We start from the raw sequence: 12,539 nt of genomic DNA, 5'->3' as shown, positions 1-12,539 counted from the left end.
GCAAGTTTTATTTTTATTTAATTGGGGGCGGGCTCGGTTCTTTTTTGCATAAGATCAGTCAGTTTGTGAAGAAGTTAGCAAGTCCTGTGGAAAGAAGAAATGTAGTTAGAGAATATACATTATTTTAAAACAAAAGTACAGAGATGGCACAAAGGGTTCACATCTACAATTGTAGCTACTCAGAAGGCTGAATCTGAGAGAACGTTATCTTTAAGGTGATCAGTAAAAAATTGGGAGTGGTGAAACTCAAGTGGTGGAATACTAGCTGTGAATGGAAAAAGCTTGAGGCCCTGAGTTTAAGCCCCAGTACACACACACACACACACACACACACACACACACACACACACACACACACAAATTGTATAGAAGATAGTAGGTCTAATCTTTTGGGGTCAAATGCTTACCTAACTCTACCATAGGATTGAGACCATAGAAACCATAAGAAATGTACAAGAAGCCAAATTTCTTGCTTTTACTATGTAAATCTCGGGCCAGGAGTATGGCCTAGCGATAGAGTGCTTGCTTAGCATGGCTTAGCATGTGTGAAGCCCTGTGTTCAATTCCTTGGTACCACATACACAGAAAAAGTTGGAAGTGGTGCTGTGGCTCAAGTGGAAGAGCGCTAGCCTTCCGCAAAAAGTATCCAAGGACAGTGCCCAGGCTATAAGGTCAAGCTCCAGGACTGGTTAAAAAAATAAATCTCAATTTCATGCATGGTTTTTCTACCTTTAGTTCTTCAAACCAGACCCTGAAAAAAGAGTTGCTTCACAGTAGATTGATCCACATAATACAAATAGTCAAGGTTAAAATGAAAACTTAAATACTTTCCAATAGCCAGACATTTCTAGAAGAATTACTATTTAACTGCATCCCAGAATTCATTTTCCTTCGAGAGGCTTGCACACTTTCCTCAATATACCTGTTCCTCATAGGCTTCATTAACGAAAATCTCACTATTCATTAAATTTTCTTCTTCTTGCTTATTTTCCTCATCACGGTTCAAATTTCTTGCCGATGTCCTAAAAATCAAAGAAACAAAGTCAAAAGTTGCTATCTGATCTGGGTGGGTGGCTCACACCTGTAATCCTAGCTCCTCAGGAGGCTGGGATCTGAGGATAGGTTCTAAGCCAGCCCAGGCAATAAAGATTCTTAGCTCCAATTAACCACTAGAAAAAAATGGGAAGTAGGGCTGGGGCTCAAGGGGCAGGGCAGTAGCTTGAGCTGAAAAGCTCAGGGACAGTGCCCAAGCCCAGAGTTCAAGCCCCCTGACCTTCCAAAAAAAAAAAAAGTTTCTATCTGAGGCAGAAGCTGAGATTGGGATATCATTACAAAAGGTTAATTTACCTCTTATCAAAGGTCAATGTTATAGAAACTGTACCTTATTTTAGAGGTATCCTATCAGAGCAAATACTTGGAAATGGGCAATACTCTAGTAGATTGCCCTTTGTTACTAGGCACTCACTTAACTTCAGACATGGTCTCCTTTCTCAAGTGAGGAAATATAAATAAACGGAATCCAAGGACAAATAAGTAAGTGGCAGCTGGAGTCAACTGAGTTAAGAAACCAGGGACTATAGCAGGAGGTCATGAGGTGTGAGGGACTGTGATGAGAGCCCAAGGGCTGGCCAATTAGCTATTCACTAGCTTGACTTAGGAAAAGGTATGCCAATTCTCCTAGCCTTTCTTTTAGAGTTTCTGATACGTGACAGTAAGCCATATCAGTAATGCTACCTATTCAGGAAGCTGATATCTGGGCGTCAACATTCAAAGCCAGCCTGGGCAGACTGTTTCTCATGACTTATGTTTACTTAACCAGGAAAAAATTCAGAACCAGAGGGATCGCTCAAGGGATAAGATCACCAGCCTCCAGCAAAAAAAAAACCCCAGCAAAGTATGAATTCAAGGTCCTGAATTCTAAGCTCCTATACTAGCACCAAGAAGGAGGAGGAGGAAGAAGAGGAGGAGGAGGAGGAGGAGGAGGAGGAGGAGAAGGAAGATGGGAAGAAGAAGAGGAGATGTAAAGACAGTGACATGTGAAAACAAAAGAGAAATTGGCTGTCTACAAGGCAAGGAGAGAACCTAGAAAAGACAAGAATCCTGCTGATACCGTGGTCTTAAAACATGTAACCTTCTCTGAGAAGATATATTGTGTGGTTTATGATGTTCCATCTCTGGATCTGTGTTATGGCTCTCCTAGCTAACAAACACTCATGCTCACAACTGTTTCCTCCCATTCCAGGCCCTGAACTTGCTCTCACTGCAGGGGGCCCTGCATTTCATTCCGGAGGCTTTGTCTCTGAACAAATGCCTCATACCACATGCAGTATTGTGGGACCAGGGTTTCACTTGAAGAGAGTCCCGATTCCTATTTTCAAGGTCATCTAACCAGTGAGGCTCATTTGTCACCTACAGTCTTCCTCAGAAGTCAAATTTTTACAGAGACTTTATACTTTCAATCCCATGAATCTTATTTTATAAGCCTTCTTTGGCATATAACTCTCATATGAGGACAGAACTAGGTACTCACCTTTTTAATGTATGCTTTCTTCTAAAGTACACCAGCGTTCCCAGAGCCACTAGAGCAGTCAATAAGGCAATGGCTACTGTGAGAGCCAAGTAGCTGGGGAGGAGTCTCTGAGCTTCCTCTTCACACGTCTGTCCGCCATATTCCACTGGACAGCTGCATCTTCTCAACTTTCCTTCCAATGTGCAAATTCCCTTCCCGTTACAAAAGCTGCTGCTACAGGGCATGTGTTTTGCTTTCTGTGAGGCCTTGGGATGAACATTTTCCTTCATTGCTGGAGTCTTTGTCTCTCTCACAGACATCAGTGTGGTTAGTGTTTTCCTCACAGGATATCTCATTTCTTCTCGGCCTGGATATTCAGATGTGATAAATTTGGTATCAGGCAACTGTTGGACACATTGTTGAGATAATTTTTTTTTCCCAGCCTCTGGCTTTTTTAGGTAAATAGATTATGCCTACATACACTATAGAATTATGGAAGTTACAGACGACTGACAACCCCCTTTGCATGAGAATATTATTTATCATATTACTTTTATGATAAATACAAGTATCTTATGATTTGAAACTAGCATTTAAGTCTATTGACTACTAGCATGACAGCTTCATTATATATATTGTGTTCTGTAATGATCCCTGTAACACACCTGAGACAGAGAGTACTGTTTCCAGCTCAGATGACCTACAATGGATGAGTGGATTAAGAAAATGGGATTAGATATGCAATGAATTGTACTGCTCCCGCAAGGAAAACATATTATGTCATTTTCAGGTAAATGGATAGACCTGGATGGAAAATTATCTTAAGTGAAGTAAATCAGGTTTAGAGAGGCAAAGGATGCATATTTTCTCTCATATGTGGAAGTTAGATCTAAATTATAGACATATATGAAAGCATACACAAGACCATATCCATATATACATAAACAAATTAATTAAAGTATGGTGTATGTAGGAGAAAATTCCAGTGGGGGGTAACTCCTTTAAACAATGAACTTACAATGTAACAAAATGAATACCAGAAAGCTGAGAGGTTTTCTCAGGAGACAGGAAGAGGAGAGGCCAAGTGAGAGGACAAATGGAGAGAGGCTGGGAGGTGAAGCTTAGTCACAGTACTCAATGTAGAACTAGGTAACTTGAGGAGAGGGGAGCAGTTGGGAGAGATGGGGAGGAACAAGGAAGGAGTGAAACTGATTATGATCCACTGAACACATAAATGTACATATGAGCCTGAAATTCCTTTGTACATCTACTTAAAGATAATATAAATAAATAAGAGAGAAAGGGAAGGAAAGAGAAAGGAAAGAAGGAAGGAATGGAGGGAGGAGGGAGCGAGGGAGGGAGGGATGGATGGGGGGAGGAAGGGAGAGAGAGGGAGAGAGGAAGGGAGGGAGGGAGGGAGGGAGGAGGCTATTTCCCCTTTAAAAGAAGCAACCAAGACAGATAGGTCAAAATGGTTTATGTAACCTCCTTCCTTTAGGTTTGATGATTGTGTCATTCAATTTAAGTTGACCAAATCTAATCTAGGTTAAACAAATACCTTTTCAGATAACATACCCACGGCCTATTTGCTTGGAGCTCACAATCATCCTGCCTGTTCTACAGTCCAAGAAGGAACATTAAATTCCTCAAGAGACACCCACAATCATTTATATCCACTTATCTATAATTACAAATTTTGTATCATTTGATTTCAGGAATGTATGATAGCAGGACAGTGATTTAGGGGATATGATTTGACTTAAAGAATGTTAGAGTCGGGTATTACTAAAAGCCTGTACACTTGTGCATAGTGAGCCTAACTGGGGTTACTTACAGTCCGCTTCATCAGATCCATCCAGACAGTCAGCATGACCATCACAAACTTGCTCCATGAAAATGCATTTCTGACCATCCTTACAGGACCGGGATGGTGGTGAGCACTGGACAGCTTCGGTACACTTGTTTGTGTTATCCAAGTAATACCCACTAGGACACTTGCAAGTCTTTCCCTCTGGGTTTGGCAGACAGATATGGCTACATCCTCCATTGTCCTTTGAGCAGCTGTTGTTACCTGTGGACCCCCCCATCCACACCCCAGAAACACGTTGGATTAGATTAGGTTCCAGAAGAGTCTTCTGCAAACTTTTTGCCAGCCTCGATGTTTTTTTCAAATATGATAGCTCTTTCACTTTTTTCCCCTGTTAATTAGGCCCTCAAGTAGCTAGTGGTTCATCAAGAATGAGAATAGTTTTTAAAATCCAGACAAGGAACTGGTTTAAGAAAATCGAGGGGATCTCTCATTCAAGATTATAATGCAGATCCTCTTCCTACAAAGTTACCCACTATCAGAACTGAAAAGGTCTTGGAAATACATGTTTTAGTTGAAAATATAAAGGTTTTGATATTTATTATTCTGTTGACAACGTTGTTGAGCCCGCCATTTACACGTTAGCATGATTATTCAAGACTTGGGCTTCACCCTTGAATTTCTAGTGAGGTTTTTATCTTGTGAGATATCCCAGGCACTGTCAAATAAGTATGTTTGTGTTGGAGGAAGTTAACAAGGACACATCTGACTATAGAACTAAGCAGCAGACCACTTGAAGGACAGTTTAATCATAGGGAACTAAATACATTCTCCCCACCAAGCCAAAGCCAGGAGTCTAAACATGACTAATGCCATTTCCTAGAGCCTGACTTTCAGACACAATGCAATAGAGCAGTATTAAATCTCAAGGAAGAACAGATTTTATTTACCACTACTTTATTAAGCCCATCAATACCTGCCCCAAGCATGAAAGTAGATATTCCAATTGTGTCCATGTAAAAGATGGAGAAAAATAGTCTAAGCATTCCAAAGTTAATATTTCAAGAATTAGTTAACAGCAAAGTAGATACAAACAATTTGGGGGAGAAGGAAGACAAGCACCACCTTAGAACAAACTAGTATTCCAATTATGCTATTAGTGCTGTATTTCAGTGTACAATAACAAAACAACACTGAATCATGTTTTACAGCTTAGATCATAAATGTTCCCCATAGATCCATTTGGCCTCAGTATGACGGGTGGCAGAAAAGTTTGAGAGAAGTGGCCTACTGAGAGATCTTTAGGCCATTGGAGGACTGCACCAAAGTGTGCAACCTCACTCTTTTTTTTCCTGGTGCTTTCCAGACATGAGGTGAGCAGTTCTCAGTCAATGAAGTCAAAGCATGGAGGTCAACCATCCAGAGGCTAAATTATCTAAAACTATGAGCCCAAATCAATACTTTTTCTTTACAAGTCAAGTATCTTGGGTATTTGTAATAGCAATAGACAGCCGACTAGTACACCATAGCTATCAACAATTCCTGATGTACTTACTGTACTATTTTGTTGGGTAGATAACTAATAGGGCTAATGACATACCTCAACCAGTCTGTAATACCCACATAAAGACAAAAGGATTGTGTACATCTATAAAAATTGCTGGAGAAACACTCCAACATAATGGGAAGTTCTAAGCTATTACAACAAGATGGTGATTGGTAGAATACCCCCCCGCCTCATTGGTTATCAGTAGGTTGTGTTGTTATAGCCTTCGCAAGCTTACTTACCCTCTTGACTAAATTTGCTATAAACTTTTAAGTCCACAATCTTCTGTTCTACTTGGAACCACTGGTTTTCTAAAACTTCTGCTTTGCTGTACCAAACTTTAGTGATCTGGGCTAAGACAAAAGCCAGTACATAATCATTAACCAAAATTAGTTTGCATTTTAAGTCAACTTCTTAGGCAAGAGCTTTGCTCAACATAAATACTTTCATTCATTTTTCTAAACTCCAATTATGTAGCAAGAGTTTTTACAGAAGAGACATATATTTTTCTAAATTTTATTTGAGAATCTCCAAGAGAAATTTTTGAAAAATCATAGCTTTTCCTCCCTAAGAAAGTCACATGTAATACTTAAATTCAGTCCATGGGATTAAGGAGCAATGGTCTTAGCTTCTTTAGAACAAAATTTCTAGAAGGTTTGTCTGCAACAAGAATTCCCAGGGGATGTTAAGTAGATGGGACAGAAAGGTCTTACCACATACCCAATAAACTAGCATATCTTGGATAAGATCTAAAAACCTTGGGTTTTTTTGCTTTTCTTTGTTGTTTTCTAATGTGCCCAGTGACCTCTTTTGAAAATGTAAAGTCATAATTTAAATCACATTTTCTACTTCTATAAAGTCTGGACACTAGTCAGAAATGTATACTCAGAAATATAGTGGGCATATAATAACATACTAGAACATTGTGATTTAGTATAATCCCTTTGAAATATTAGAAATGCTGTGTTCAAATGTGCCATCATTTATCTGGTATTTTCACACACGTTTACTCAACTAAGATAGGTACTGTCTTCATTTTACAGATGAGATATTATAGATACTAATTGACAGAATAGATATACCATTTAGTGCCAGTGACTGGCCAACTCATCTCTATAATATACATTGCTATAACCCCTAAAGGCTCATGAATGGAAGGATCTTCTTCAGCCTGAGGCACTATTGGAAGAGGCTGGTATCTATAGGAGGTAGAGCCTCATAGAAAGACATGAGATTATTAGGGATATACCACAGAAAGAGATATTGGCCCCATAAGAAAGAACTTTGACTCCTCTTTTTTCTCCCTTTTGCTTCTTGGCCTCTATGTATTACGAGCACTTCCTCTCACCATGGTATATTTCCTCAACAGAGGCCCAGTCTCAGTGTGACTAAATGATTGGATCACAACTTTTACAATGAGCCAAAATAAATCTTTTCTCCTTACTAGTTGATTGTCTCATGGACTTTGTCACAATGCCACACAGCCATGGTGTCCTCAAAAGCAGAGAGCTTCATAGAAAAGCCAGAAATGTAAAAAATATAAAATATCACAGCAAGCATGAGACCCTACATGTACATCTGAATATATAATAAACATATATGTATATATTCCCCAAAGAAAGACACTGCTTAAGACAGGTGTTAACAGTAGCAGGTACTCATTGGATTCAATCACATATACACTGAAGACTCACTATCATCAACTGTTGTCCAGAATATCATGCCTTGACCACATGTGAAGAGGCTTAGGCCTTGAATTCCTCTGCGTTCTACTCTGTGTCCAGAGCCATCTTGTCGAATACTTTCTATGAATCCTTGCCCTAGGAAGACAGGTTACATTAATTTCACTTAGCCTGGTCACTTGTATGATGCCCTGAGCTCTCTGTCTTGTCCTGCTCCTGTAAGAGAGTACTACTGCCATGTATTCTCCAAAACCAGCTCAGATTCAGCCATCTTGATGAAAAAAGTTGGGAGAGGAGTGCAGGAAAATCCAAATTTCCTTTTCCTCTAACAGTGATTGACTACACACTTGTTCACAAACCTTTGAGTTCTCAATTTTATTCTTCACCGAAGGGACAATTGCATGCCTTTGTAAATGCTCTTATAATGCTACTTAACAATGGGAAAAGATTATATTGCTTTCGAATGTGTTCACAGAAAATGTGAACACATACTCAAATGCTAACTGTAGTTGTGGCTGAAGACCTGAGAGCTGAACTACTCTATCTCTTTGGCTCTGGTCCCCCCAAAGCTTGTATGTAAGATACAGAAAAAAAAGTTGCGCACCAGTATCAGCCCAGTATAGCCGGGTTCCTGAATCCATAAAAGCCAGGCCTACAGGCACTTGGGATTTCTGCCAAACAACTCTTCTTCTGCTGCCATCCATAGAAGTGCATTCAATGCTGGAGCCAGACCTCCCCTCTTCCTGGGAACCCAAGTCCACAAAGCACATGACTGCAGAAGGTGGGTGGAGCACAATAGAAGTGGGGTGGTAAAGGTTGTCACTGAGCAATACAATGGGATGGTGGCCTTTAGAGACAGCCACATTGATGTGGGGATTCTCACTGTCAATCCAATATACATTTCCACTCAGCCAGTCCACAGCAAGATCGATGACAATCCCCTCCAAAGACAGGATTTTCCTCCAAGAAAGTGTCCCTGATTCTTTAAGCCTCAGTAGCCTGATGTCACCATTATTCAACTCTGACAGATAGAGAGCCTTTTCCTGGACCAGATAGTCGAGAGATGCAAGCTGATTCACACTGGTAAAAGGAAGTGTTCTGTGCTGGGGCAGAGTTGCTTGTTGGGGTGAAGTTTTGAGACTTTTCAGATATATCTATAGGAAAAAGAAGTGATAAGTGTCTCTGGTTGAGTCTAGTCTAGTTCTTCATCTAGATATTGGATTACTGTTAGAAATCATAACCTCAGATTTTCAGATATTTTATCTTCTGAAAGTAGAGAACAAGTACATTGTCCTCTTTTTACAGCTTTAAGTACTGACAGTTTCTAGAATCCTGAAATGTTTTTGAAGCATTGCTCCTTGTGAAAAAAGCCCTCCTCAGCTGTGTATGGTGGTTTATGTATATAATCCTAGCTGTGTGGGAGAAAGAGATGAGAAGATAGATGTTCAGGACCCATGTGGACAAAACCTAGTGAGATCCTTCAAAGCCTAAGCTGGGTATGGTGGTGTTCATTTATAATCCCAGTGGAGAAGAGGGAATCCTGGTCTGAGGTTAGCCATACAAAAACATCTGAGACCTAGTTTAGTGGCAGAATGCTTACTTGCTAGCAGTTGTGAGGCCCTGAGCCCAAATCTTAGTACAAAATTTAAAAAGTCATTAAAAATTGATATATAAGTAGATAGATGACATATAGAGATAAATGATAAAGATAGATATATGTTTATCTACACATTTAGATATATGTATACAAATATGTCTATCTTCATCATCCATCTATCCATTCATCTATCTCTCATTGTGTAATCCTGACTGGTCTCAAGTCTATGATCCTCTTACCTCTTCTTTCTTAGCCATAGGATTATAGGAAAGCCACCAGAGCCCTCTTTTTAAAATGAGACTCCATTAATTAATACCTTACTAGCATTGAGGTTACTCTTTCATCAAAAAATTTGTTTGTCATTTTAAAAATGCCAAAATTCATAAATCTTCTAGACAGTAAAAGAGGGAGTAACGTGCTTGTTGGTACCTTTTATCCCCTATTAATTTAAGACACATTTCCTTACAATCATACTTTCACATGTGCCAGCCTAGAACCTGGCATAGCTCCTGGTATTTGCAGTTACTCCATTTCCAAGTGCTTGTACAACCAAGTAAAGGTAAACACTCCCTAAGAACCCTAACGTTACTGTGTTCTGGTGTGAGAGCAAGTCTTACCAAAGTTTAAGTATCTCTGGCTTCATTTAGTTTTTTATAAAAATGATCCTGCTAGTTCTTAATGATACCCAACACACAGGAAGTGCTAAATTTTTCTCTGTATTTATAGAACATTCCAAGGGAAAGAGCCCCTAGTATATGCAACTGTACATGGGAAATTGAAACACATCAAGTCTGAAACAGAACCTCCACCAAGCGTAGACGTGAGCCAAGCCAGTACACAGACACACTCCAGAACGATACCTGCATGATAATGGTAGGCAATGCCAGGAACACAAACGCTGAGTCCTGGGGTGATATACAGTTGACTCCATCATCTGTGAGCAGGAGGCCAACCGGGCAATGGCAACTCCCCTTGGCTCGTGGGCTCAGAAGACACAAGTGAGAACAGCCAGTATCCAGACAGGGGTTAGAAGATCTGGATTGCAGCAGGTCATGCATGATCTGCAAGAAAATAGCTCGTTCCTTGAAAACGGGAAGTAATTTTTTTTCAGTGTTGGGAACTCAATTTAGGCTCACTTCATGCTAAGCATATGCCCCTTATCACTGAGCCACATCCACGGCTCCAATTTTGCTTTTTAATGATTATAGATGGCTATAACTGAGGGTAGTACTTAGGCAGCTTGTGCAGGTAAACGTTCCAGAGAGAACCATGGGGCACTTGGGAAGGGACTCTGCATACCTTGAGTCCGTAGGGCTGTTCGGAACGCTTGATGAGGACAGCCCTGCCCTTGCCTGTCATCTTCTCCATGCGATGGACGGTTCCTGCCTTCATTTCAGACCAGAAGACTTCATCTTCAAACACAGCCACTGCAAATGGACTCCTAATTTGTGTCAGCTGTATCATCTGCAATGGTGAAGGGGAGCTTTCTGGGATAATTTTATAGAAGACTCATGACATTTTAAGCAAATCAACTAAGACACTTACACTAATGCCAGTCCCATCTAGGTTGGCAGAACCAATACAGTGAAATTTGTCATCAGACCAGAATAGCTTCCAGCTTAACTGGTCCAGAGCTATGCTCGTTGGCCGGCCAAGACCTTGATCAATGAGTATTTTCCTGCTGCTACCATCCATCCCAGCTTGCGCTATTCGGGGTTCATCTTCAGTCTCAGTCCAGTACATTAATCTGTGTGAAGAGAATTCTGCTTTACAATAGTGCATCACTTCAGAATAAAAGGATACTAATGTCAAATTATTTTTTCTCAGATCTTAATCTGTTCCTTAAGTGAATTAAAGGGATTTTTTTGGAAATTTAATAGTAAATAATCTGTAATGACAATTGTACAAAAATAGTTGGAATACATTTGTCTCCAGTGGATAAGCTCTATGTGCAGATATGAGCTTAAGACCTCATTCAATTTTTTTTTAGTTTTGGTACTGGGGCTTAAACTCATTCCCTCTCACCTTCCCTTAGCTTTTTCCACTCAAGGCTGGCATTTACCACTTAAGCCATACCTCCATTCTGACTTTTTGCTGGCTAGAGATAATAGTCTCTTGGGTTTGGATGCTTGGGCTGGCTTTGAACTTTGATCCTCAGATCTCAGCCTCTTGAGTAGTTAGGATTACAGGAATGAGCCACCAGTGTCTAGTTTCAGACTTTATTCTTGACCAAAATGCCATATGATAGATCAAAAACCTCCCACAAGTTTCCTGAGGACCATGTTGATAAATTCCTACTTGAACATATTTTAAAGCTACCAAATGTGGACTATCTTTGGATCCTAAATTTCCTATATCATTTTCATTCACTTGACACACATATGGCCATCTTTGTGAGAGAATGGGGTGTTAACTTGAAATTCCTTTGCAGAGAAAGGACTGGGGAAAGAATAAGCCAGGCTGAACTCCAACTTATATTGTTACAACTTAAATATTTCCTTAAGTTCCATTTTTCTTCTCATTTCTCATTTTAAAGCCACAATGAATGTGCTGCGAGGTGTATGCATTTACCAACACTGAAGAAAGTATAAATGGGCCACCATGTATGTCACACTAACTCCTCTGTTAATGGTATAAAGAACTTTTCCCAGATGGTTTTTAGGATATCATATTACAATTGGCTAGCATGTTATAGTCAACTCACGTCCCAGTAAAATTAAAATCAGATATGTTTCCTGTTCATTCAATCTAGATCAAGAGAATTTCCACAAGGAAAGTAGAACTAGGGAAAAATAACCAATTTGAAGATGTTGACTCACAATAAGAAAGCAGAAAAGCTAAGATGTTGACCCGACTTTTGATGCCCAGACTTACCCATTTAAGGGATACAAAGCCAAAGACTGGGGTTGAGTCAAGTCATCTTCCAGCACAATTGTGTACTCAGATTTTCCACTCCAAACAGCAGAGAGCTGAATGGCCAAAATCTGACCAGCTTTGCTATCAGTCCAGTAAAGATTCCTTCCAATCCAGTCAACTGCGATGCAGTCTGATTTTATCCCTAAAAAAAAAAATCAATATGTGTGATTATGCTATTTGTATGTGTGAACATGTGCAAACACGCACCCGTACACACACACACACACACACACACACACACACACACACACACGGCTTTAAATTGTGTGTCTTGTGCTTGCTAAACAGGCACTCTGCACCTCTAGATTTTTCTCCCAGTCCTAGGGCTTAAATTCAGGGCCTGGGATCTATCTGTCCTTGAGCTTTCTCAAGGCCACCACCCTACCACTTGAGTCACAACAACACTTCTGCCTTTTTCTGTGTATGTGGTACCAAGGAATCAAATGCAGGGCTTCACGCATGCTAGGCAAGCACTCTATCGC

The 12,539-nt window shown here is 40.1% G+C and overlaps 1 protein-coding gene across 1 annotated transcript in view; it reads right to left on the bottom strand.

Annotated features, from left to right (window-relative positions):
- The window catches only part of LOC150049181 (prolow-density lipoprotein receptor-related protein 1-like), a 45,311-nt gene continuing 32,772 nt past the window's right edge, over positions 1-12,539 (bottom strand). Inside the window, exons 24-34 of the mRNA XM_090353658.1 lie at positions 12,016-12,199; positions 10,687-10,888; positions 10,441-10,605; positions 10,002-10,202; positions 8,149-8,698; positions 7,557-7,682; positions 6,105-6,215; positions 4,344-4,580; positions 2,531-2,876; positions 923-1,022; positions 1-84 (exon numbers count right to left, since the gene is read on the bottom strand). Coding sequence (XP_090209784.1) covers positions 55-84; positions 923-1,022; positions 2,531-2,876; positions 4,344-4,580; positions 6,105-6,215; positions 7,557-7,682; positions 8,149-8,698; positions 10,002-10,202; positions 10,441-10,605; positions 10,687-10,888; positions 12,016-12,199 — 2,252 coding nt within the window. The 3' untranslated portion in view covers positions 1-54. The remainder of the gene's footprint in view (positions 85-922; positions 1,023-2,530; positions 2,877-4,343; positions 4,581-6,104; positions 6,216-7,556; positions 7,683-8,148; positions 8,699-10,001; positions 10,203-10,440; positions 10,606-10,686; positions 10,889-12,015; positions 12,200-12,539) is intronic.

The sequence above is a fragment of the Megascapheus bottae genome, chromosome 20 (assembly GCF_031878675.1).
Source record: "Megascapheus bottae isolate mThoBot1 chromosome 20, mThoBot2.hap1, whole genome shotgun sequence".
Lineage (NCBI taxonomy): Eukaryota > Metazoa > Chordata > Mammalia > Rodentia > Geomyidae > Megascapheus > Megascapheus bottae.
Note: the sequence above shows the minus strand (reverse complement) of the source record. Positions and strands in the feature narration are given on the sequence as shown.